The following is a 25330-nucleotide window of genomic DNA, read 5'->3' on the forward strand; positions in this document are numbered from 1 at the left end:
AGCTCTACTTAGGCCTATAAAAGAGTAAAGAAAATATTTCATCTCCTAAAAAGAACAGCTGAATTTATGCCCATTATGGTCATTATTACTAACAATAGGACTACTATTGGTATATCTTCTCATCACAAACTTTTTAAGCAGGGGTCAATAATCTCTCTGGGAGTTCATAAAATGCTCAAAAGCAAAACAACAAAATTACTCCATATAAATCAGCCCGATGCAGATGAAATCACATTCCATTTCAGAGAGAATACAAAATAATCCTACAATCTTCCAAATGTTGTTTTAATGTAGGCTTCTTTCAAGAACTTTAGAAACTAGCATTCAAACAGTAATAGTCCATAGAACATTGTAAACAGCTTATTTTAGATAGAAATCACATCACTTCTAAAACAGGGTTCACGTACTGACCAGTAATCAAATAGGGTGAAACAACTGAGTAACACTGTGGAAGTTTTCCCCTCTGGTTTCAGCTTTTCTTAGAGGATTAAGGTCTGGAAACTCAATTTGTTCTACTATTATATTATCTATAAAGGGTGGGCTCTTGCTAGTTGGCTCACCATCGTGCCAAATCCTAGCACTTTAAAATACATCTATTTGATATCTAGAAGTTATTGTCCAAAAAAAAGAGAAAACAAAATCTACCTGGAATTAATCAAAGAAAAGTTTTTTTCCCCATCATTACTTTCTGAAAAAAAATGATTCAAATACTCTATATTATAAAAGGAACTTGCTTTATTGTTGCGTTGTGAAGAATCCATTAATCAAACTGAAAGGTAAAGAAATTGCATTTTTACTTTTGTAACGTTTTAATACGAGATTCTTTTATTAAGAAACATAGCTTAGGACACTATTTCTTAGAGATTGATCCTTCCTTAGGAACTCAGAAAACTAGGTCCTAGTCCTGTGCCTGTCAGGCTCCCTGAGTGACCTTGGACAAGCTAGTTAATCTCTTACTAACTCACTTCTCCATCTGTAAAGTGGAGAAAATTGTAATTCCTTTGTCTCGCTTGTCTGCTAAGACAGGAATATCTTTGGAAGCAGGAAATGTTACAGACTATGTGCTCGCACCTCATCCAGCCCAGTGGCCCGTGGTTGTAGCCTGTTCTGCTAGATCCACTCCTACATTGCATCTTCTTTATCAATATCTTCTTTATTTTGCAGGAGCAGATGGAGCTGTGAACTGCTCCAAGACAGCAAGAGGGAACAGCCAGTAAGACTGCTGATCACTGTGATTTGGTTCTGACACTCCAGTAAGGCACAGTGTAAGCAAAATTACTGTGCTAAAATACAGACTGACTAAGGCATAAGAAAAGTCTGGATAAGGCAACATCTTTGAAAAAAGATTGTTTTCAAAGCTGTCTTTTCCTTAGTTGCTTTATCAGTAATACTTTAAAGCATACTCGTATGAGCAGAGTTGGGGCAATAATTCATGCTAAATAGATTTATTTAATGTATTTTTGCTTTCAGTGTTGTCTAGATTGGTGAAAAGGAACTACCTGTATATTAAAAATGCTACTTTAATGACAGAATGGAAAAGCCAGCAAATGATAATGCCTCCTAGCCAGCAAGAAGCGGAGGAAGTGCTAACAGCATCATTAGAGCTTCAGAAATCCCCAAATGCTGCAACAAGAGTGTGGGACTGAGAGTGAACCTGGCTGTTGATGAACAGAGGCAGGTAATGCTACCCCATGCTTTACACATTACTCTTTTCCTCCCAACCTAAGAATCCTATAATCCTCCATTTCAGCTGACTGGTAGCCTGCTGTTTTCTGGAAGGACTACCCTGTTGCTGCCCAGGCCTGATGGCTGCAACTGCTAGGCTCTGTGGAAGGAATTTAGTGAAAAAAAAACCAAGGAGAATTACTGGTATGGCAGCAAGGGCCAGTATGAGAGTATGGAGGGGATGTGTTGGGGTGGAGGGCTGACAAGCAGACCCTCTTAACAAAAAGATGAGGTTTAGATCCACAAGGGCACTCTGCTTGTGAAATGGGGCAGGGTGAGGTGCAAACTGGCACTGTACGTTTACGGCACACATTCTTGGATGCTTCTGTGCAGTGCTTGCTTGTTCTGCTGCCGTGCCATTAATTCTGGCTGGCAGTAGGAGGGAGAGAAAAACCTTAAAATAATTGCTGTGAACATCATTTGCATTTAGGAGATCACACACTAAAGGTTATGCTGAGGTTCCCTGTAGAGATGTAGAGCAGAGAGCAGTGAGTCCTGGCTCTCCACAGTTTTCAGCATCACTCAGCCGCTTCCTGCAGGCCAGAGCCAGGAAGTAACACCATTTCCAGTATTTATATACTGCTTTTATTTCTCCTATATTTAGATGCTGTTCTTATTTTCCTTGGCTGCTCCTGCAGCTTATGAAAGTTTTAGGAATTTGAGTGAATTCCTAACAGCCGCAGGGAGTGAGGACTCAACCTATGGGGCCTGATGGGATGCAGGACACGATTACTCCTCATCCTCAGTTTGTTGGCAGGGTGAGACTCAGCTTCTGCCACTTGCCAATGGCAGCCAGGACAGCCAGAGCCCATTTGTGCCATTCATGTGTTTGGGACCCTACATACACACAGCTCATGTTCCTCCTCATTACAGCAGCCCACCCATGAGCTTTTCTCAATTTGAAGAAGATGGCCCCAAGTTGATGGTGACATCGATACTTAACGTAGCCTAGCAGCTGTGGGCAACTTCTCCACACATCTTAGGCACTTTTGCCCCTTTCTTAACAAGCATAATTAAATCTTAGCCCACTGCTTTGAGACTAGCTGATCAGTTTTCACACATTTACCCTGTAAAGTGCAGAAGTAACGATGTTCCTTCATAATACAGAGCACACCAGGGAGAGAGATCAGGAGGTAGAACACCTTTCATTCCTACTTGGGTATGGTCTTAACCCAGTGATTTGTCACTGCTGCCTAGGAGAGAAAAACAAACACAAAGCTGCCCAGTGTATAATCCAAGTCCCAAAGCACTTGATGTGGAGACATTGCTGTTATTTTTAAAGTTGGAGTATATCTTGTCTGCATGCCAAATTTAATACAGTGTACACTTTTCCACTCTAGTGAAATAAGAAATGCTTGAGGGAGTGCCTCTCTCACTAAGGGCTGCCAGTACCAGACGCTGATTTACCAGGCCTGGAAACAGGGTAATGCTTTTGTGTTTCCAGGATCAGATCCTGCCTTACTGCGTGAACGACTTCTTAATGCCACCAGGCAGGTGAGGCTCTGAACGTGGTGCTCTGCTGAGAGCTCTACGGATGTTTCTCATGTGCAGAGCTTTTAAGAGAAACTCAAGGATGAAGACAAGTCACAGTCATAAAGTTTTAGTTGCACCATGAAGACAAACTTCCCAAAATTCACAGCCACTAAGATCAATCTCGCTTACCCTGCTTTCGTACTGATGTATCGCACTTGACCTTCCGCACAGTTGGCCTTGATTTACACCGGCATGAAGTCAGTATTAGACTCAGGGTTTGATTCAGGACTAGACAAAAAAATCTGACTAATGCTGTCAATAGAAAAAAGAAGACCACGTGTTTGCAATTGCTTTGCAATGAATATTGATCAGTATCGAACACCTTTGAATTATATGTGCTGTCTTTTTATGAAGTCTTCATAAAAGTTAGGTATAGATGGAAGTATGAATCAAATATCAGGACACTGCAAATAGTGAACATAGCAGGGCATTGCTAATTATAATAAAAAGAAAGAAGTGTTTCAGATTATCAACCTATTTTCTGTAACTAATTTAGGCAAAGGCATTATCTGAGCTTTATTTTATCAAGCAGTGTTTGAGATCGCTGTTTTTCTCAATCACAACACTATCTAACCTCATTCTCCCAGATTATAACTTTCCTAGTTATAATAGGATTTGGCCAGTCCTGTATGAAGACTGAGAATAAGGGTTTCCTGAAAAAGATTAGATCCAAATGTGAGGGCAGCCTTCACTGTTCTTTGCTCCTTCCTCCTCTATGTTGTCCTTTCCTAGAAAAAAAGAGCGAGCAGATCTGTCTTGATCCACCCAGCTTTTTCTTAAGTTTATTTCTGTTCAGTTGAGTGGCCGCATAAATCCAATCTTTCTTACTCATGTTAATCATGTATGGAGTAAATGGAATACAGAGATAAAGCTGACTGACTAAGAAATAGGCTGTTGGAGGGCTTCAACAAACGTCTCCCTTAAAAGACCAGAAGAGAAAGGCAAGTACCAAATAGTTTAATATAAAATTAGAAAAATGGTATCTAAATTAAGCCTCCTGTAATGCTCTATAACAATAAAAAGGAAATGTTCCCTGTAATTTCAAGCATTCCCCTCCCCCATTGACCTTGTTCATAATTGATAAGCCACAGACATACAGATGTTTTTGAGTTAAAGAGCAGATAAGAAAAAGTCACCTATCAGTATTATAGCACACCCCTAATGTTGGAGGCTTAAAAAATTCAAGTGAAGGCTCTGGTAGGCCCACTAATTGCAGTTAATGAGGTATTGCACTCTAGGGGTTACACATGATCATGGAATTTAATATTCCTTGACTTGCTCCCCATACTGCAGGCTATTAACATGGAATTAAAGCAATGTCCTAACATCATGGCTATAATACGGAAATATTAACTAGGAAGATGTAACTACAACTTAATGGAATATATTCACCACTTCAGGTCTTTCAGATACAGTGAAAGTGGAGGAGTACAATAAAGCTGTTGAAAGTTTATGGGCTATTACGCAACCTTCTTCTCCTGCAAATACCATGAGACCTTTTATTCCTCCATGGTGAAAAGAGGTGAAAAACTGCCCCCCACCCCCCCGATATTTTGACATTACCATAGCCTGTCCCAGCTATAACAAAGCAAAAATTAAAGGAAAGCACTTGAAACTTATGAATTCCCTGAAACTACCACTCAATATTTGACTGATTTGCAGCCAGAGATTTGATCCAATTTGTCTTCTATTTGAAATGTTTTGACCTGTGCCCATTTCCAGGAACCTCTGGGTATTTCACTAGCACAGATGCTAAGTGGCAGATAGGTCTACACTGTAGTCAGAAGCAGGTGGAGTCCTACCCAAGTCCATCTAGTTCATGCCAATGCCACAACGAAGGTGCAGCAGTATGGACTTCAGTGTGGGCTGTGTAAGTGCGCCTGGGATGCTGCATGTTTGCTTGGGTGGCTCAGTGCATTTCATGCCCTGTGCCTTCATTCTTCCTGGCACTGAATCTTGCTTCATGAATCCTAGCTTGGGTATGTTAAACAGCTCTGCAATGCTATTTCTGTATTGGCAGGGCAGACCTAGCCTGGACCACCACGTGTTGCTAGAGGCCTCAGATTCCACAGGGAAAAAGGTTTATTCTGAAACACCTGGAAAGAACAAGGAAACGGCTTGTATTTCTAGCCAGATGTGCTGCCGTTAAAGACTCTTTGGATATAGCACTTACTGGTTTTGCACACAAACGCAGAATTTTCTTATCCTGTCCCCAAGAGATGATCAGCATTGTAGTACTACAGCACCAGCCTCACAAGGAACACTTGGCAGATGTCTGTCCATCTTGAGGCTCCCCCATCTGCCTGGCCTGTAATGAATCTTAAATTTTCTCAAGATCATTGCTCATCACCTGAACAAGTACTGAAGAGTAAATGAAAATAGCCATCCCATGAAAAAAAAAATCATTTAATGGCTGAAATAAAATGCCATCACTGCTGTGATAACAGAAGGTTTAAAGTGCATTACTGTCGCTTCTCTATACACTTGAGGGCTGGCTACTGGGTCAGATGGTGCAGCAGTCCATGTAATCTCCTGAATGGAAAAAAATTAGGCTCAAAGTGCCAAATAGACGCCCACAACATAATATCAGGTAAAACAAACACATTCCTCCTATCCCCCCTCCCCACATGTTAGAGAAATAGAGAGAAATTCCAGTCATTTCTCATTACTGTGAAGGTCAGCCTAGCTGGGAAAATTGTTTCTGCTTTACAATTCCCCAAACTGTAGAAAGCAGTTAGAGTTCTGGACAAAAACTAATGTTGCATTCAAAGGGAAAAGAGGCTGATATGGCATTGCTGCAGTAATAAGAGAATTTTTTACTCTTTCCACTTCCCTGTGAACCTAATCAACTGTGACATGAGAAAATATACTGGGCTCACCCAGCCAGAATCTGACTGCCACCTGAAAATGTCCTCAATATTCCACTGTTTGGGACTTTACAATGATCCTTCCGACATCAATTTTGTACATGTACATCAAAATGCCATTAGAAATGCTTACAAACACCTCCTGCTCACAGGCCTGCACTCAGACTCCAATCGAAGCCAGGCTGTAAAGACTCCCCAGTGGTTGACTAAAGGTTTCTTTCGATTACTCATATGAAAGCATTTGGTTATGGAAAGGCATCTTGGGGGAGCCTGAGGGATCTAAAGATCTCCCCCCTGACCTCCCTTGTAAGCGCACTTGAATGTCATTAGGAGCAATATATATTGAAGGTACTTTAAAACCTGCCTTTAACATTTAATTAATATCTGTTGACTTATTAAGTTTCCTCATTCTCCTTGAGATTCAACAAATAAGCCATACTTTTCCAGGGTTGCAAGTATGTGGAAGGGAGTGGAAAGGTGTACTGAGAGAATGAGGACACATGGTACATATACATACCTATCCTACCGCTCTCAGTTACATGGATGGGTATGTTCTTGCCTTTGTATACATGAACTAATGCACACATACACCACATATATGATGCAGCTGTAAATTAATATAGTCTTGATAAATGCTTGGCATATTTAATGCATTTCTTGGTGACACTTTTATTATTTCTCAGTGATGAAAAGCTGAATAAATCTAACACAACTGAAGACAATGATATTATCACCCTCTTCCTTTGTTCTAATATTTACAGGAAATATTACAAGTGTTTGACATATAAATTGAGCATTTGACTGACTTTAATAACCATGTGATCAATAAGAACTGATATTTTTACAGTCTAAGTTCAATATTTAAAGGGCCAGAGGTCACGGATCTTTATCAAAGCACTAAGGCTAAAACTTTATTTTCAGAACCTGTAATACCACTTTTTTTTTAAATCTGTATTGACCTAGTATCATTAAAAGTAAAATTTTGCTCATAAACTCTCCATCCTATTGGATCTAGCATTTAGATACTTAGGGATTTATTTTGACTGTACTTTCTAGAAGCATTTCAACACTTCCTTATATTACAATTAGCGTTGAGTAATAGGAAGTCACTTAATATCTACATTAAAGATTATTCTTTACCCTCAGAAGATGCCAATTATTTTTTTTTAAAAAATCAGATCAAAATTCATCATACAAATGCTCCCTATGTTTCTTATACTCATCTTTCTGCATCAATCATCTTTTAAAAATTTTCCCCTTAAAGTAGCTTAGGAAACATCCTTTCATTTTGCATGATTGCAAAATGAAAATCAACCAGACACAATCCAAACACCAGCCAGCCCTCCCAGGAAAAGCAGTGCTCATGCTATGCTAAAGTGGCAGCTCTCCCATCCAAACAACCGATAGAATATCATGTAACCTATACAATCAGCCTCTCTTCTCCCCAGAAAGAACAAAGCCAAACCAGTCTTAGCTTACATGTGGAATATTTATAGAGCTCCTTGTGGGCTTGTCTACTGCTTACAGAAATTGTTCATTAAAATTTCCAGCAGACAATTTTTGAACAGAGAAGACATACATACTTATACATAGTGAGTTACAAGCTTATGACTTTTCTCCACAGTTATTTAGAACTGTTGCCTTTATAAAAGTTACCACATGCACTGAGACAAGTAGTAGGATAAATTCTCTTTCTGGCCTGATGAGCAGTCAACTATTTATATTCCAAGATGGAAAAGTAAAAGCCCTCAAGCTTCCACTATCCTGCCAAATCAGGGCATTCATCAGCATGTGGAGACCCAGGTTCAAGCTCACATCTGAACCAGGTGTAATGAAAGGCTTGAACCTAAGGCTAAGATACCATTTCACAAGATTATTTCACTTTCTTTTCAGTGATTCTATAGTTTTCAATAAAAAACAGTAAAACAGAAGTCGTGAGTTGTCCAACTGTTTAAAAGAAGGTTGCTCGGCATTTTGCAAAGGAACAAGTTGTAGGAAATGAAGGTGTTCTGGCCCTGATGATTACAAACCTCGGTTCTTGAGGTAAAGCTCCTTTGCTCAGAGCTGGACCATTTCACTGGCATGGTTGACTTTATTTCATAGAGCAAACGCTGGTCTGTCAGCTGTCAGAAGTGGGAAGTGTACCGATCTTTTCTTTCTACTTCATGAGGAGTCTCCTCCTCAGATCATTACCCCTGTTGCCTTGATGCACTGAATCACCCCCTGGGAAATTTAAAACCAGCACCCTTATGTTAAGATTATATTCAATAGTGTGCAGCTTTCCAGTTTACTGGAAAATGTCAGATTCAGCTTTTCTAAGCAGAAGGTAGTATTTCTGAAGCCCATGGTGATTCCCAGGCTAATGATTAACTTAAGATATTTTGTTACAATCATTTTTTTGCAAATAGGTTTTAAAATTTTTGATGGAAAAATTTATTACACTATTATTATTTCCATTGGAATTGAAACTTTTTGAAAAGTGATGGGCATTTCAACTGCATTTAGGAAGTCTCTCCCTCCATAAGCTCACAAAGAAAGAGTTCTGGTCGTGCTGAAATTTCCCAGGTTTTGGCTCTTCCTTTTGAATCCAGTTTCTCAAATGGCATAGGGGTGCATGTGCATATGGTAAGGTTAAAAGGATGAAATCAGACTTCACAGGTTTACTTCATCTATGTGAAACTTTGTCAGCTACCCTGGTTTTTCTGTTTTATTTTTCTGGTTTGGAGTCAAATATTTGTTGAGATCGTGGGATATCGTTGGGTCTGATTTTTGCCTAATCCTAGCAGTAAGACTTTCTCCTTTGAAGAAATTACAAAACCAAATACAGCATGTCCAGAGAAAAATCTGCAAATTTCGATATCTGTTGCTCAGACAAGGGGCAAGTCTTATCTGACAACAAAGCAACTTTTCTGGACAGTCCTGGAAAACAGACCAGCATCTGGCTGGTCTTCAAACTTCCAAGTGAGGCTATAACCAGGACTGTGATCTTACTTTTTATGATTTGGAGTAAAGGATATTGTTAAGCTAGAGAATCAGATTAAGACTTTCAAAACTATACACTGACAATGAGGCTTGCATGTCCTTATTGATTCACGAAGGTAAATGGAGATGATGTATAGAAACGTTGACCATTTTAAGGTCTTGTTTAAGTTGATGCTTGTTGAAGAATATAAAGCCAGAGATCTGGGAGACCTTTCTACATTTCAGCTAGGTGGTTTGAGGTTTCTTTGTAGGTTTTCCATATAAATGAATGCTATGCAAGCCATGGTTACCATGAAATAGGTACACTGTATCTAGTGCAAAATGGCAGTAATGACTTTTTTCGTAAGTAATGGCCCCACCAAAGGCATCTGAGATGTATATGCTGACACTTCTAACCGCTATCCTCATTTTTATTTTGTGAATAATTGCTCTTTCTGTATATGACTGCTTCTTTTTCTGCTGACTCCATTCCCCTTTTGACCTGCAGACCCCTCAGATAAATATCCCAGGGATATCCTCTTTGTGTTCCAAGACATAGGGTAGTTTAATGACTTGTGAAAGTGTCTGTTTCAGCCTTTAAATAATTTACATGTTGCCATGTTTTACTTGGTAAACTGTGGTAATCTCCCTTCTAGAAATAATAGGTAAACCCTTCTTGTAATTTACACTTTATAGACGCCACGGTTAGGGAAAAAAAAAAGAAAAAGAGAATTATCACCTGCTTGACAGGATCAGTAATCTTTGTGAGGCACAGCCATCTCTGTAGATTAAAAGAATGAGGGTGTTTTGCTAACAGGCAACCTCAAACTTATTATTATGCTTCACTCAAGTATGTGTGAAAAACAAGCAAACAAACAAACAAACAAGTATCAAAAGGCAGACTTCTCACCTGCCCACCTCTCTTAGCTAATTGGTCTGCTCTGGGGACTCACAAGCAACAGCACATACCAGGGCAAAGCACATGTGCAGTTGCCTTCAAAAGCCTTTTATTTTTCTTTTATTTGCTCACTCGGGGTCTGGATAGAAAGTTCCTATGGGTCAGACCTGGCTCACAGACCATCGGTTGCATAGCTTTGATCTAAATGGGGTTTACTGCCTCTTCTACTTTGCTTCGTGCTGGACCACCAATTGGTGGTCTACACACAAGGCTTTGTACTTTTCCTACTATTTTCCTTAGTGTGTTTTTACCAAGGTGATCCTTAATATCATTAGACTAGTGTAAATATGAATTGCTTAGAGGACTTATAATCTACTTATTCTGAAGTTTCTTAATGAGGATATATTAATATGCCTATCCATGAAGGTGTACATTTAAGAGCTCAGTAACTCAGATAAACACAGGATACTGTACGTACCTGGCTGGCTTGGTCTCACAATTTTGATATTTGCAAATTGCCAGTTTCCTGTGATATAACCTATAGACATGAGCAAGATTTTTCTAAGAAATCCATGGGTTGAAATCTGTGGTTTTGCTCCTTTGAGGGCTAAATAATAATTTCTACAGTTCACATCAATGGGAGTGACTCAACCCTTTTGAAAATTAGATCAATGCTTATTCAAGAGACTAGCATTAGACTTTTGCACAGTATTATTTAATTTTAACTTGTCTACACTCCCTTTGTCCAAAGGCTAATAGAATATAATTGCACTAGGCTAGGAAAAATTTGATAACGTTGTAGGCAGCCTTACATTCAAAAATCCCCATTGTCACTTTCCCCCGATAACTCTGTAAGTGACATGCTATTGTATCTCTCAGTCGTAATCAAGTGAGATGAAAATTATTCTGAAAAGTAAATGTATGAGGAAACAACAGGAAGTACACATCAACACAAAGGATGCAATGGCCCACAGCGCACATACTAAAGCAAGGTCTTCATTGCCTTACTATCATATCCATTGGGGTTAAGCCTCTTTTCACAGATGTCAAAGGATGACTTAAATTAGCTTCAACCATTGCATGACCAGGCTTGATTAAGAGATGGTTTCTGCTGGATCTCAGCATGCTGAATAGTGCCAACTCTGGGAACAATGTGATTAAAAGAAAATGGATAGGAATGGAAACACATTTGGTACTTCATTTCTAGCATTTCCTCATTCTCAACTCATGATGTAGCCATCTGAGGAAGATTTAGGCTACAATAACACAAACACAAAGGTATATTATGAGTATATTTAACCAGCATAATACCTTTACACCAATTTAAAAGCACTGCCCCAAGAAGATACAAGCCTTTAACTAAATCAGTCCTCTACACCAAAATGGTGGTTACACTGGGATAATTTCTGTATATACATAAGCCCTTCATAAATACTTTACTATGCATTAGTTTCATGGCACGGATTTAAGTTTGAGAAGGTTCTCTCTTTTTTTGATAAATTAATGTGAACATTTTGTAAAAAAGAAAAGAAAACATAACATGCATAAAGACCATGCAAATTCTGACCCTCCAGCCCCAGGAGTTGATCTTAAACATTTGTAGTTACGTATGTTAGCAAGTCTCAGCTGTTTTCCATTGCTTAAAGATCACTGACGTCGCTACAGGTTAAGACTGAGTTCTAAAGCTGTTTCCTTTACTAGTGAGTGCTTGCTTTTCAACATTTTAAAGTGAAGATGTGAACAAACCTTTGAAAAGTGACTGAATATTTCAATGCCAATATATTTTGCATGTAAAATATAAAAATCTCTGTGTGTTGCATTTGAAATCTGATAAATATTTATTATCAATGCTGTTTGCTTTTAATCTGTTCAGGATATCATTCCTCCAGCTCTTTAGTACTTAAACAAAAATGGCATTTACATTACAATATTGCTTGCCAACAATCTCATTTTCTGGTTTAGTCAGCAGCCTTCATGCTTGATTAGTCTTTAATTATACAAATACCTACATATTAAAAAAGTTTTCTTTTTTCCATACTTTGAGCATGTAATTATTTTCTCTTGCATGCAATAACCTTTAATTTTAGGATTAAGCAACTGATTCTCTTTAGTATGGATGGATTTTTTCAAGTGTTAAAGCAAATTTGGTTATTGTATTACGAGTAGGAAAATTAACTTTAGGAAAACCTTTCATTAGTGCATTTGACAGCACACTGAGCAGCTGACAGAAACTTCAAAATATTCAATATACTTGAAAACAAAATGGATACCGATTCTGTGTCCTCTGAAGTCAACAGCAATACTACTCTGAATTCAGAGAGTGAGTGACTGGGGCTATGCGATTCCTCTTTTGAATATTCCTTGCTTTCATAGTATTAATGTTACAGCAGTACCTAGAAGCCCAATGCAAGATCAAGGCCTCATTGCATTATACCAAAAACCTGTAGAAGTTTAAAGTCTAAAGAGATCAAACAATGGTGGGAGAATCAACAAAAGAACAGAAAGACGAAGTGACATGCCAGACAGTGACAGAGCTGGGACTGCAGTCTGGTGCTCCTGACTCCAGCAACCCATTTACTAGAGCACTTTGCTTCCTCATGCAAATTATTTTTCAAAAGTGAATTCAGTAAGCAAAGGCGTAACTTGATAATGAGATTAGAGCTAAATATGCAGATTGTATGTGGCAGTAGAAGAACTCCCTCCCCTCCTTTCCCTGCAGTTTTCACTCATGAGACCATGGACTGCCAAGTTTGGGTCTACAGGACTGACATATGTTATCTCTATACCTTCTGGTACATTTGAAGTACCAGTGATTTCCCCCTAGACATACTCTTTGAATGTCTGTGGGGAAAACATCAAGGATTTTTAGAATGGCTTGGTTTTCTCAAGTTTTGTTTATTTTTATGTTTGTTTTACATGAACTGAAAATTCTGTCAGACACATTTTGATTGCATGGAGAACATGTTTCATAGTCAGAAGACAGTTAAAAAAAATAGGAAGCTGTAATTCTATAAAGTTGAGAAGGGAGAAGAGGGGGGAAACCTTCCTAATAGCATATTGAGCTTGCTCCTGTCTCATTTGAGAGCTATGAGAAACCTCCTGCCAACTTCCCTAGGATAGTGTTAGGTTTTGTTATAAAGTGAAAAGTTGCAGACAGAGGTAGGATGGAAATGCACACAGTATCTTATTCCAGAGTGGTGATCAGTGATACAATTTCAGCTTTTCACAATGCCAATCCTTCTGGGTTTTTTTGTGTCTCTCTCCCAGTGGAAAAGGTCGGCAGGAATAAAGGCACCGTGAATAACAAAGACATTTTTTCTCCTCTCTCCTCCTCCCAACATTTTCCTTTTCCTCCCTAAAATCAGGCTCTGTCCCTGAGGAATTCTACACTGACAGAAGCTGCACCTTAGATGAATCCTGGACCTTGATCGCAGTATAGCCCTAGTCCTCATCACCTGCCCCCCCCTCACCCCCCATCCCATAGCCCATGGAGCACCCACATTGCAGCTCTGCTTGGCACTCTGCAAGGTGTCCTCCACACCCTGGGGAAAGGTCAAGAGGAGATCAGACCTCTACCGCCTCCTGACCTGTTCTAGGTGGAGCCACCAGTCCACAAGGATAGCGCTGCCCAAACTGGGAGGAGAGCAAGAACAGAGAGCACTCCAGCTGGGTTTGGCTATCCAGCAGGTTGAAAATGGAATTATAAGGTTACTGTGGTGAAAATCATGACAGCATTAGGAATTAACAGTTTTTATATCACTTGTTATCTCATTCACTCAGAATCTTTTGATACCAATTTATTGGCCATCACTACTACAGACTATTGCTCTGTACTGTGACTGGTCCAATATTTTAGTCTTTTCTTTACAGCATATGTATTTTTGCTAAGTGCCTAGGATCCTCCCAGGTCTGACTGCTTCCCTGATGCTTTTTACAAACACGTTAAATATTTCTTAACAGGTATACAAAGATATTACAGCAGTGATTGCTGCTTTAAAGAATCTCAGCTCCTTTAAGAACCAAAATGCACCACCATCATTCCTTTAGTAAAAGGATAATCCTAGCAATATATGAGATGCTCTTTTCATACATCAGTTTTTCTCTTCTGGAAACTCAGCTTTGCCTTCCAATCTCTTTCACAAACATAACCTAGCTTGGTTCTCCAACTGGAATCCTCACAGGATATTTGATCATGTCTAAGCTTTCAGAAATAAGTCAAATTCCTTCTGTGCAGGAAATTGTCCTGATTTGAGATGTAATTTCTGATTCAAATGCAGACAAAAGATGGAATATTGAAATGTTTCAGCAAAAAAAACTTGCATTTGAAAATGGTGAAGTATTTCAGCAGATTTCAAATCATTGCCACAAATTAAAATGTTTTCAGTTTCTTTTGTTAAATCACTATTTCTTAGGCAATTCAGTGTAATAAATTGCTTATATTCAACTTTTAAACTGATTTTAAACAAAAGCTACTCTCAGTTCTTTCCATTTCCCAGGCCTAAAATAGAAAATTAAAATGAAGTTTTGGGCAGGGGAGAAACCAAATTTGTGGAACTACATCATTGTTGGAAAAGAAAAATCCATTAGAAAATTCCTGATCAGTTTAAGTTACTACAGTATAAATAAGAGGGACTATTTCAAAGGTAAGACAATTTTTTTTTTCTGAGACTCACAGTGCTCATCTAGTTTCTTGTTCTCTTTCCTTTACTTCATTTCCTTTCCAACTGCTGGCAAGTAACTTCATTTCTTGACTTTGTCCTGGATCAGCAGCAAAAAATACAGTGGTGCTACAAGACAGGTGGTCCTAAAAATCTTTCAAACCTTGCTGGTGGAACAAATGCTAGGAAACTTGCAGAAGACACCTCTTCCAGATGAAAATTTTTTGGTGAAGCCCCTTAAAATCCACAACCCATCTCCTCCTAACATGGATTCAACCACTGAATTGTATATTTTTTCTTTAAAAACAGGTTATAGTAGAATGTAGTCTATTACAAGTACATAATTTAAAAATAAATTTTAGGATCTTCACATCTATAAGATTATCAAGTCTGATTGTTGATTTCCTACCTGCTCAAATGTGCCTTCTCATGTGCTGCTATACATTTGCCTAAATGATCCTAATTTCCTTATATCCATACCCACCAAGAGCTCTCAGAAATACACGCTTTCTGACTTGTGCCTGAGGTGGTAACCTCTGACCTTTTAATTTTCCAAGTTCCACATAATTAATCGTTGGTTACTTCAAATGGAAGTAGAAGGTTGGTGGAGAAAGTAGAAAAATCAAACATAAAGGATTTGGAAAGCTCATGTTTCCAGTGCGACCCCTAGGATAAAAGGATATTTTTTTCTTTTGCCTAATTTGTTTCTAGTTGCAGCACTAAGGTCAGAATAAGCCAAGAGAATGAATGGAATAAACGTCCTGATGGGCTGCCCGAAGCTGCCTGGTGTTATGGATCAGCGTAAAACCAGCTCTCTTTCCTCTGCCTGGGCCGATGTAACTCACTGGAGTGGCAAATTACATCAGACCTACAGCTGTAACCCGACATTATGATTAATTTGATCAGTAATTTCTCCTGTTTTTCATTTTAATCGGTGTGACTATTCTGCTGTGGCAGGTCTTTCAGATCTAATTAAGATAAATTTCAGAGTAAAAGACTTGGCAGAATTTTCGAGTCAAATCCGAGCGTCAAGTGTGAAGACCTGCAGCACCAGTCAATCAATTTCCAGTAAAGACGGCAGGCTGTAACTCAGCAATCAACTCATTAACACTTAAGCAAATTTCATAATCTCCAGGCCTGTGCTTAGTCACTCTCCCAAAACATTCTGGCTACCAATAAAAAAGAGAAAGTATTACTATTTTTTTTAAACACCTGCCCTAAACTGCATCTGCTAAAACCACCAAAAGAATCCACAAGTGGTCACTTTGACTGATCTCAGTAATACTGCCAAGAAAGACTTCATTTTAAACTTTAAAACCCAGTACCACAGTCTGAACTCTTTTTTTTTTTTTTTTTTGAGGCAGTACCTAGAAGCTGAGCAACCTCTTTTAGATGCTTTTTTGCACTAGGATCCTTGAATGATATAACATCAGGGCTATACCACTTCCAGAATATTGCTCCTCAGTCAGACTCAACAAGGCCACTAGGTTCTCTGTGTTCACTTGGTCCACTTGCTTCCAGGTAGAAAAAAATTTATTCTCACAGAACTAGAAACCTGTGCTGACTTGCATTTTTTCTTTTTTTTTTTCTTTATTATAAAGAGGTGAAGGGTATGAAAAATAGGGGAAAATAAATTAATGCTTTGGGATACCTCTACTTCCCTGAAAATGTTTGGAAATATGAATGAAAAGATAAATGAATGCTAGCAAAACAAACCTGCTGGATTTAAAAGAGTATCTGAGGGGCTGTGTCAATTCTGTCTGTCCCTAAGATCCCTAAGTGTCCTTCTCTCTGCCTACAGAGGCTTTGGAAATAGAAGACCTTATGGGATATGAATCCTTTCCCAAATTTGTCTTGGGAGGATACTTATTTATTTTCCCATTTATTAAATACTTCAGTTGCTTTAGGGAGTTTATTAAATGCTCCCATTTCAGAAGCCAGAGCTTGCTGGGCAAACAGCTCGACTTTCCTCTCCTTCAGAGAATTCTCTAGCAAATGGTTTCCTATATTAGCCTCAGCTTCTGCCCCTTGGGTGCTAATAATGCCAGTTGTTTTGCTCGAAGATTAATTTCCTTTGCTTTAAATGTGAGTCAGACACCAGTACTCCTTGTGCTTCTGAAAATAGCAACACCTGCAGAGTATATTTGGATGGACCAGGCAGTCAGTGCTCCAACTGAGAGGTTTCCTCAGGGAATGAAGAGACTTGCTTATGAAGTCTCTTTGAGAACCCTTAAATATCTCTTTGCTCTGTTTAAATGCAGTATGCAACAGCTTTACAGTGTGAAGTTCCCAATGCCTCAAAGACCCAAAAAAGCAATGAGCTTCTGGGAGAAGGAAGTCAGCTGAGGAGAAGATCTGAAACCCTGCTCAGTCCTGGATGGATGCAGTCTTACGCATGACTGAAACTAGCCTTATTGTGGAAATGGTGCCCATGCAGCTCCAGGTAGACATGAAGGGTAGCAGCCCTCAGACAAGCGAGCTGTGCCAGGAAAGCAGCTTGCATGTCTCTGCCCTGTGCACCAGGGCCAGGGAACATGGCACAGTGCAGTGCAGAGACACCCAAATGTCCATCTAGGACAAACTGCCATGTTGCCATATCAGAGTGGACTAGCTGGTGGAATACCCAGAAAGGATGAAGAGGATCATGGAAGTGCCCAGAAGAGGTGAGACAAGAAGAAAGGAGGCCCTGGATGCACTGAAACTCAAAGCCAACAATTTCTCGAGCAAGGTTCAAGTTTGTGAGCAGTAATATCTGTGTGGTTCACAGAACTACTGCAGTGGCAAAAGGAAGAGCATAAAAACAAAAGGAGGAGACCTGAATCACAACAGCATTTGCAATGGGTAATAGGTGTGTGTGTGTGTGTGGTACCTCAATATGACCATAACTTTCTAGCCAGTGGAAATTTTTACAAAAGTACTTGCTTCTTCCACTCATAAAATCATCTTTATCAACCCACAAAACTCATTAAAATACTGTAGGAATACTCAGAAGTCCAAAACTGTCAGTAGAACAGATGTTTAAATCTTTCCGGACCTGTTTGAAATGATCAGGGGATGATATATGCAAAATATTCTCAACAGTTCACCAAGCTCAACTCAAATTAGCTGACTGCATGGGAGTTTCTGTGCTATTAGTTTAGAGCTGAGACCTTGGTCTTGCCAATACCTCCTGGAAATCCACCCAAGATCAGCACTTCAACAGGCTCATGCTAAGCAGGTGATGGGCATGAACCTTCCTGAATAAATGGCTGCTGTACATGTCTATATAACCTGTTGCCTTGTCATGTGCAGTATATGATTCCCTATTGATACCAAAAATAAGGAAATTTTGGAAAATGGGTTCAAAGCACTGCATTTGCTTACTATTTATAAAATATTTCTTTGTGAAACTAGTTACCAAGTAACTTGGGAACAGATTCAGACAGTCATACATTGTGCAGTATCATATGTAGGAAGAAGGCTAGATAATTTTAGCAAAACAACAAAAACCAACCCCTCAGTAGGATTACTGGTGCCATAATCTTGATCAAGTTTTCTTGATCTCAGGATTCAATAAGCATGAGAAAAATACAGCAGGTCTTGGATGTGAACACAGACATAAAGATGGCCCATGACTATGTCCCTGCAAAATTATCCCAGCTGCCTTCCTCAAGCTGACAGACTTGGTTGTTTCTTCTGTATCTTAAATATATGTAGATTATCAAAGTGTCAGTAAGAACTGAGATTTCTTTAAAGTAGGTATTTCCTTAATGAGAAGCTAACCAGTGCATAAGATGGGGGGGGGTGGGGGTGGGGGGCAGGGAAAAAAAATTTTTGTGACTGTTGGAGCCTCAGGCATCTGTGTACACATTCTCCCTCATTTACAGCTGAGTGTTTCAGCCTTTCTGCTTTTCTTTTCTCCTTTGTTATAAAAGTGTTGAAGTTCCAAATACATTATTTAAGATTAGTATGAAAATTTAATCTGAAGGAGGTTCTGGTTTTGCTATCCTAGAGTTTGCTATTACTTGGAAGATTTTTCTGCTGTTGTCATCTCCTCACTTCCCTTCTTCCCTCCTTTTATTATTATTTTTTTTCTCACTCATCATCTTCCATCAGCTCCAGTTATTGTAGGTAGGCTTCTATGACAAAAAGGTGCTTTAGGAAAGAGTTCTGAAAACGGTCAGAATAATTTTACAGTGGGGCAATCCCTGGGGGATTTCCTGTTTGTCTGTTCCTATTCACACACGAACAGAGCAGTAGAAATCATTGGGAATTCTTCTATTCCTATAGTGCAGCTCTCCTTTTGTTTATCTGGCTGTGGGTACGTTCATCATATCCATACTGCTAAAACATACAGTGAGCATCAGCACCAGAAGCTCACCCCCATTTGGAGCCAGTTAAATATATATGGCTGATACAAAGCACCTTATCCTGGTAGTCAAGCAGAATAATTGGCTACTTAGTACTTGGCTCATCTGATTTTATCCAGCATATAATCAAGATCTTATGGCTCCAGAAATTTAATTGAATGGAAACTCCGTAAGAGGTGTTAACTATGCTTTGAAGTTACAACATGCTGACCATTCAAGAACCCGTATAGCTTGCCATGTAATAACACTAAACATTCACAGGAGAAGCATATTTGGAGAAGTGTGTTTTCCCAGAAGTAAGGGTTTTGAAGTCCCCAGTTCACAACATGAGCTAGGCTGTCTTTCACCTCTGGATTCCTTTGTCTCAATCAATTGGCACAATGAAAGTAAAAGTCAGACTACGACTATCTAATGAGGAATTTTACCACCTTAAAATGAAAGGATAAAAGTCTTCCATTTTCCACCTAACCCACTATCTCCTGAAATTCAGCTCTGCTTTGGAGAATTCTCCTCTGGTTTGTTGTCTTTTGCAAATCAGCAATGATCCTGGTTCTGCAGTGCCTTGATTTTACCACTGTAAATCTGGAGCATCACCACTAATGTCAGCACAGAATCCAGGCCCTGCAACCTAAAGTGAGGTTTTTCATCTTTCTACACAATCATTAAAAGACTTCCTAAAAATAATAGGTTTGTAACTACATCCCAGCCCACTGAACTGAGTAAAGAATAGTGGTAAAATTAGAGCGGAGTATTACAGAACAATCTGACAAGAATCACTCTGAGACTTTTAGCTGGTGTACGCTGCACCGGTATTATTAATTTCTGATCAGCTAGCAAAAGTACCTCACCCAGGTATACCTAAGCAAGTCACTTTCATTTAATTTGCCTTCTGAAGGACATGACAGCATCTGTACATTTTGAGATGTAATTGCTGTTATCCTTCAGAGTTTTTTGAAACAAACACAATCATCCTCCTGAATTACTGACTTTCCATGACAATTTTTTGAGGTTGCATTGTTCTAAACTAATATCTTTCAGACAGATCCTGAATAATGTAAGAGGATAAAGCCCACATGAAAAAATCAAGAATTCAGAAATGAAATTTAAGCTGTCAAACTTTAACTTAGTTGATCTTTATTCCCTTAATATTCTTCAAACAAAACCCATTTCATTCTAGTTCATAAAGAACATTACCTTAGAGGCCATAATATCTCTGAATTTTGTTCTAGGTCGATTTTTAAGTTAAAGCATTAGACATTAAAAAAATCCACATTCTAAGCAGCTATTATGAACTGGATATATAAAATGCTGCCAAACATGTGCTCCCTCCTTTTTTTTTTTTTTATGTTGGTGCAGAAGATAACAATTTCAGATCCAGTCCTTAAGCTAGACGTACGGGGGTAAAACAGCTTTTGTCCACAGGATTTGAGAGGTGGGCTTGTTCAGCCTGGAGAAGAGAAGGCTGCGGGGAGACCTGATTGCGGCCTTGCAGTACTTAAAGGGAGCCTATAGGAAAGATGGGGAAAATCTTTTTAGTAGGGCCAGCAGTGACAAGACAAGGGGTAATGGTTTTAAACTAAACCAGAGTAGGTTTAGACTAGATATAAGGAAGAAATTCTTTGCAATGAGGGTGGTGAAACACTGGAACAGGTTGCCCAGAGAGGTAGTGGAGGCCCCATCCCTGGAAACATTCAAGGCCAGGTTGGACGGGGCTCTGAGCAACCTGATCTAGTTAGCGGTGTCCCTGCTCCTGCAGGGGGGTTGGACTGGATGACCTCTAGGGGTCCCTTCCAACCCATTCCAAAACATTCTATGATTCTATGATTCTATATGATTTAGGATGGGAAGACAAATCTCATGAAGGAGACCTTACCACTGCTCTGCTTTAGAAAAGTACCCGAACACACCGTTCAACCATATATAAAGTGCAACAGCAGTTCCTCTGTAAATATTTCTGAGTGTTACTTCTTTGCATGTTAAAGAGTCTCACCATTCTCAGCAGTATGACAGAGCACGTTTCAAGTTCTTAGGTATTTCTTAGGGAAGCTTGAGAAGTATTACACTTGCTGTAGAAATGCTGTAGAAATTACTCGAAGGCCAAACTAATGGCCCTACACACATTGCTAAGGTGAGGCCTGAAGTACTATGCTTAATTCTGGCTTCTCTTCCGGATGTCAGCACAGGGCACATTTCTGTCTACGAACAAACTTTGGGTTTTCATGGCTATTTAAACGCCGAGGATCAGAGAGCAAAGAACATTAAAAATATTTATCCCCCAATTTATTAGTAACTCTTTAATGCTGAGCCAAAGCTGACAACTAACGGCTTCTAATGCCTTGACTGTTGTTCTGAAAGTGTCCCAGTCATGCAGCTAGCTTAGTGGTACTGGATGAGCTCAGCCCAGTGGAATGCCAGACCTCTCATGCTGGTGTCTTTCATTAACTCTAATTCCAGTTCCTAAAAGGTTTAGAGGATAGCATTTGAACTAAAACTGCCTTGGAGTACTTGGTTCCCTCCTTCCACTTCTGTTAAGTTTGTCACATCCAGACTGCCCTCAGGAGCGTAGTTGTGAGGATAAGCATACTAAAGAGAGTAATGCGCCAAGATACCTCCATGAAAACATTAACATTGGCACCTCCCATGCAAGGAATTATTGGTTTTACTAACTTATTGTGCTTCTCCAAGTGAGATGTGACCCTGGAGATCTAACTGTAGAAAATGCTTCTACCAGCCTGTACCTGTAGGTCACTGATGAGACTGGAAGTACTCAGATTCAGCTGAGATTTAGATTGGGACCAGAGGTTATATGAGAGCTAAGACTTCAGTTTCAGAGTTAGTACAACCCTCTTGAGGTACATTCACTGAGATAAACCCAATTCATCCCTATCCCAACACTAATTTATGTGTGCATTTGCTTTGTTTGGAAAACCAAATGCCTTTTGAAGCAAAATATTTAACAGGCAGTTTTAGGAACATATAGCATATAGAGTTAGTGTGCATACATTACAGCAGCAACAAGCCAATAAAAGGTAACAGAAGCTCCTCTGGAAATATTCCTGTCTCTGTATGTCAATAATCTGCATACTAAAGAGTCCCAGAGCACTCACTAGCATAATAGACTGGGCATTAAGTGGTGCCTAAGCAGCCCTTAAGACAATACACAGAAGAAGCTCTAGAAACATTATGCTGTACTATAAGAAAAAGCTCAGGAACTAAGGACACATCTCTTGCAGACTTTTAAGTCTATTATCTAAACCATTAAAAAATCAGATTTGATGCAATTTAGTTGAAGCTCAGATTAATGCAGGTTTAACTGCCCACATGGCAAACATAGCTTCTTGTAAACCAATTCCCTTAATTGTTTGAAAAACGATTTTTTAATTATTAAGCTAATGCAGTTTAATTTCTGCAGGAAATGGAGCCGAATCCATCAGTGTGGATAAAACCTTTAAAGCAGTGTCTCAAAATTTAGAGAATAAAGTGAATCGAGACTTTGCTGGTTTCTAAGTGCTGTTCCACTGCTCAGTGAAAGAGAATCTACTCACTTCACAGACTACCCTGGCGTTTATTCAGAATCACACTTGTGGGTACAGTCAAAGCTGCTCTTGCAGGATGTGAATACAGCATGACACATGTAGTGTGAGAACACTCAAGTATAAGAAATTAGGACCACTAGATCAAGAAGGGCTCTCCTGTTTCTGCCCAGGAATTCCAAGACAGCCAGAATCCATCATCAGTGTGGGTGCTATAGCTGTTGGTCTATTAAAAAACATCTGTGTCATCAGAGTGAGCATCTAGGAAAGACATTAACTGGCATTCTTAGCTTTGGAGTCTATACTGAGACCCTTAGGAGAAGTACTTGATTCTCAGCAGGACAAATGTTACGACTGTGATTTCAAGAGGAAGGATAACACATCCATCCCTTGCATGCATCCACCAGCAGAAGCTCTATTTCTTTTAAGGACAGTCAAGATCATCTGCTAATAAACAGCTAACTCTGCTGTCCTAATAAGTTACCATAAAGGGTGACTGCTGGGCAAATGCCATTTGCGAAGGTCACATGCTGAATCCGTGGAAAAAAAATAGATAGTTTTCTATGGGTTTTATGATATGGACTTTCAGAGCAAAAGATTTTTACTCTTCAGAAAGGAGCAGACTAGGACCATCATTAGTTACGCTTTCCTGGCTTATCAGGCCTTTTAGGTGTTCTAAGCTGAATACCTGTAAGGATTAACTAATATGAGGTGGCATTTCTTAGCCTGTATGGTCAGAAAGTGTAACCTTCACTTGATTTCCCCTTGCAGTGGGACAGTATGCATTTTCTGTTGTTAGACCATTAGAGATTTGTACTTAGTGTCCTACCTGCAGTGGATTTGGTGAAGTAAGAGGAGATGGAAGGCCATGTCCTGGTGACTGGCTGGGTTTCTGAGGGGAGCTGGAGGACTGTGGGGCTGGAGGTGGTTGGCTCTGGCTCTGGGACTGTGTTTGGTTCTGCTGCTGTGGCGCTGACGGCTGTGGCTGTGGCTGCTGGGTCTGCTGGGGTGGCTGTGGAGTCTGTGTCTGCTGACCTTGCTGCTGCTGTTGGCTTTGCTGCTGCTGTTGCTGATGCTGACCTTGCTGCTGCTGCTGCTGTTGATGCTGGAGCTGCTGAAGATGCTGAAGCTGTTGAAGCTGGGAGTTCAGGGATGAGGTAGCTGTGAATTGAAGAGAGGGAAAGGAGTTATTCAGGTTTCAGTAATACCTACTGTGTTAAAGATATTCTGGATTAAATTCTGGTTCTGTTACATTGTGGGGCACACTGCCCACTGAGGTCAGCTGGCCTCAGACTTCAGGTTGTGGCAGGAAATTAATGAACATGTTCCCATCAATAATAGCCTGTGGTTCTGCCAGTGCAGTTCTGTGGTAAGAGTCGGACTTTACCAGAAGCAATGAAAGCAAACCTTCGGAAGGGCTACGGCTCTGCCCACAGGATGGGCCTCAGAGCTGACCAGCAGTCTTGCTCCCACAAGCTCAGCAGTGAAGCCAGTGGGAATTTTGCCTGCCTAGAAAAGAGGCCAACAGGATGTCACTGTACATAGCATAGCAAGAACTCATAACATGAACTGGTGCTGTTATACAGAGGAGGAGAAAACCATAGCTGTAAATTAAAGGGTGCTCCGAAAAGAGCTTTGTCACGTCTTTATACAGCAGGTGTCAGGAAATAAAACATTCAGCTGTGAAATTTCTTGAGCAATGCATATGTAGCGAAAATACCCAATAACATGTCCGTGTGTCTGAAATTAGAACTGCTTCTTATCATTCACATCTAAAAGCTGTAAAGTTCCTCTTGCGAAATAAGGTAGGGATTCTGTACACTTGCACTGCTCACTTATTCCTGGTAGTAAAAGTCTGTTGTGTTTTGCTAGCATGTGCTCCACACGTGAGGTTTAGAAACTGGTGGCTCACATCAACCAGCTGGCACAGAGGAGCAAACTCCCAGAGACACTTTCAAATTGACTAGGGCATTCATTAAGTTCAGGAAGGCAAGTGTGCCATAAGGATGTCACTAAAGAAGAACAGCATTAAGCAGCAGCCAGAAAAGCACAGGAGCCTAATGCTTTCTGGGCTTTTGCCCTGAATAAGTCACCTGGGTCTCTGGCCCTACCCACTCTAATCAACATTTGCATTAGATGGCTATGAGACCTCAAGAGGAACAGCTTACAAGATCATTGCACTACTTTACACTCTGTACTGCTTTGCTAACACCATTCTGTATTATAATTTCCATCAGCAGAAGCCAAAGTAAACTGAGTTTGAATCAAATTTGTTATTTCTAAAATGATATTCAGATTTCATGGCCAGAAACTCTTTTCACCACGTTATTTGTGGATTGGCAGATAAAGCCAAGTCATCTCCACTTTCTTTTCATCTTGACATCCTTATTTCAGCTTTCCAGATATCTATGCCGTGGGGATGAACCTGAGGTCTTGGTACGACTTATGAAATCAATGAGCCATAAACCGGAATAAGCAAAAGAAAAAAGAAAAGAAAAAGGAGAAAGATGAGGCAGAATGGGTAAGCCAGAAAAGGCTGTATGAAGGAAAGTAAAAGGCTTGGTAGGAAGCACTGTTGGTCATCCATTCCTATGTTCATAGATGCTCTAATTTTTCTGTCACCAGAGGTGGGAATCAAACTACATATATGCCTTTACAAGAATTATAGTCGTGTGTATGTGACTTCAACAAAGAACCTGAATAATGCAGAGAAGGAGGACTGGTTACATCCATATATTTCCATCAGGAAATCTTCTGATGGAAGTTTTGTGTTTCAACATAAACCAGAATGACCATCAGGTTAAAA

At 39.7% G+C, this 25330-nt stretch overlaps 1 protein-coding gene across 1 annotated transcript in view; it reads right to left on the minus strand.

Annotated features, from left to right (window-relative positions):
- The window catches only part of POU6F2 (POU class 6 homeobox 2), a 316318-nt gene that overhangs the window by 73182 nt on the left and 217806 nt on the right, over window positions 1-25330 (minus strand). The window contains exon 5 of the mRNA XM_009641557.2: window positions 23354-23685. Coding sequence (XP_009639852.2) covers window positions 23354-23685 — 332 coding nt within the window. The remainder of the gene's footprint in view (window positions 1-23353; window positions 23686-25330) is intronic.

This window comes from Egretta garzetta, unplaced genomic scaffold (genome assembly GCF_000687185.1).
Source record: "Egretta garzetta isolate BGI_Z169 unplaced genomic scaffold, ASM68718v1 scaffold127, whole genome shotgun sequence".
In the NCBI taxonomy this organism is placed as follows: domain Eukaryota; kingdom Metazoa; phylum Chordata; class Aves; order Pelecaniformes; family Ardeidae; genus Egretta; species Egretta garzetta.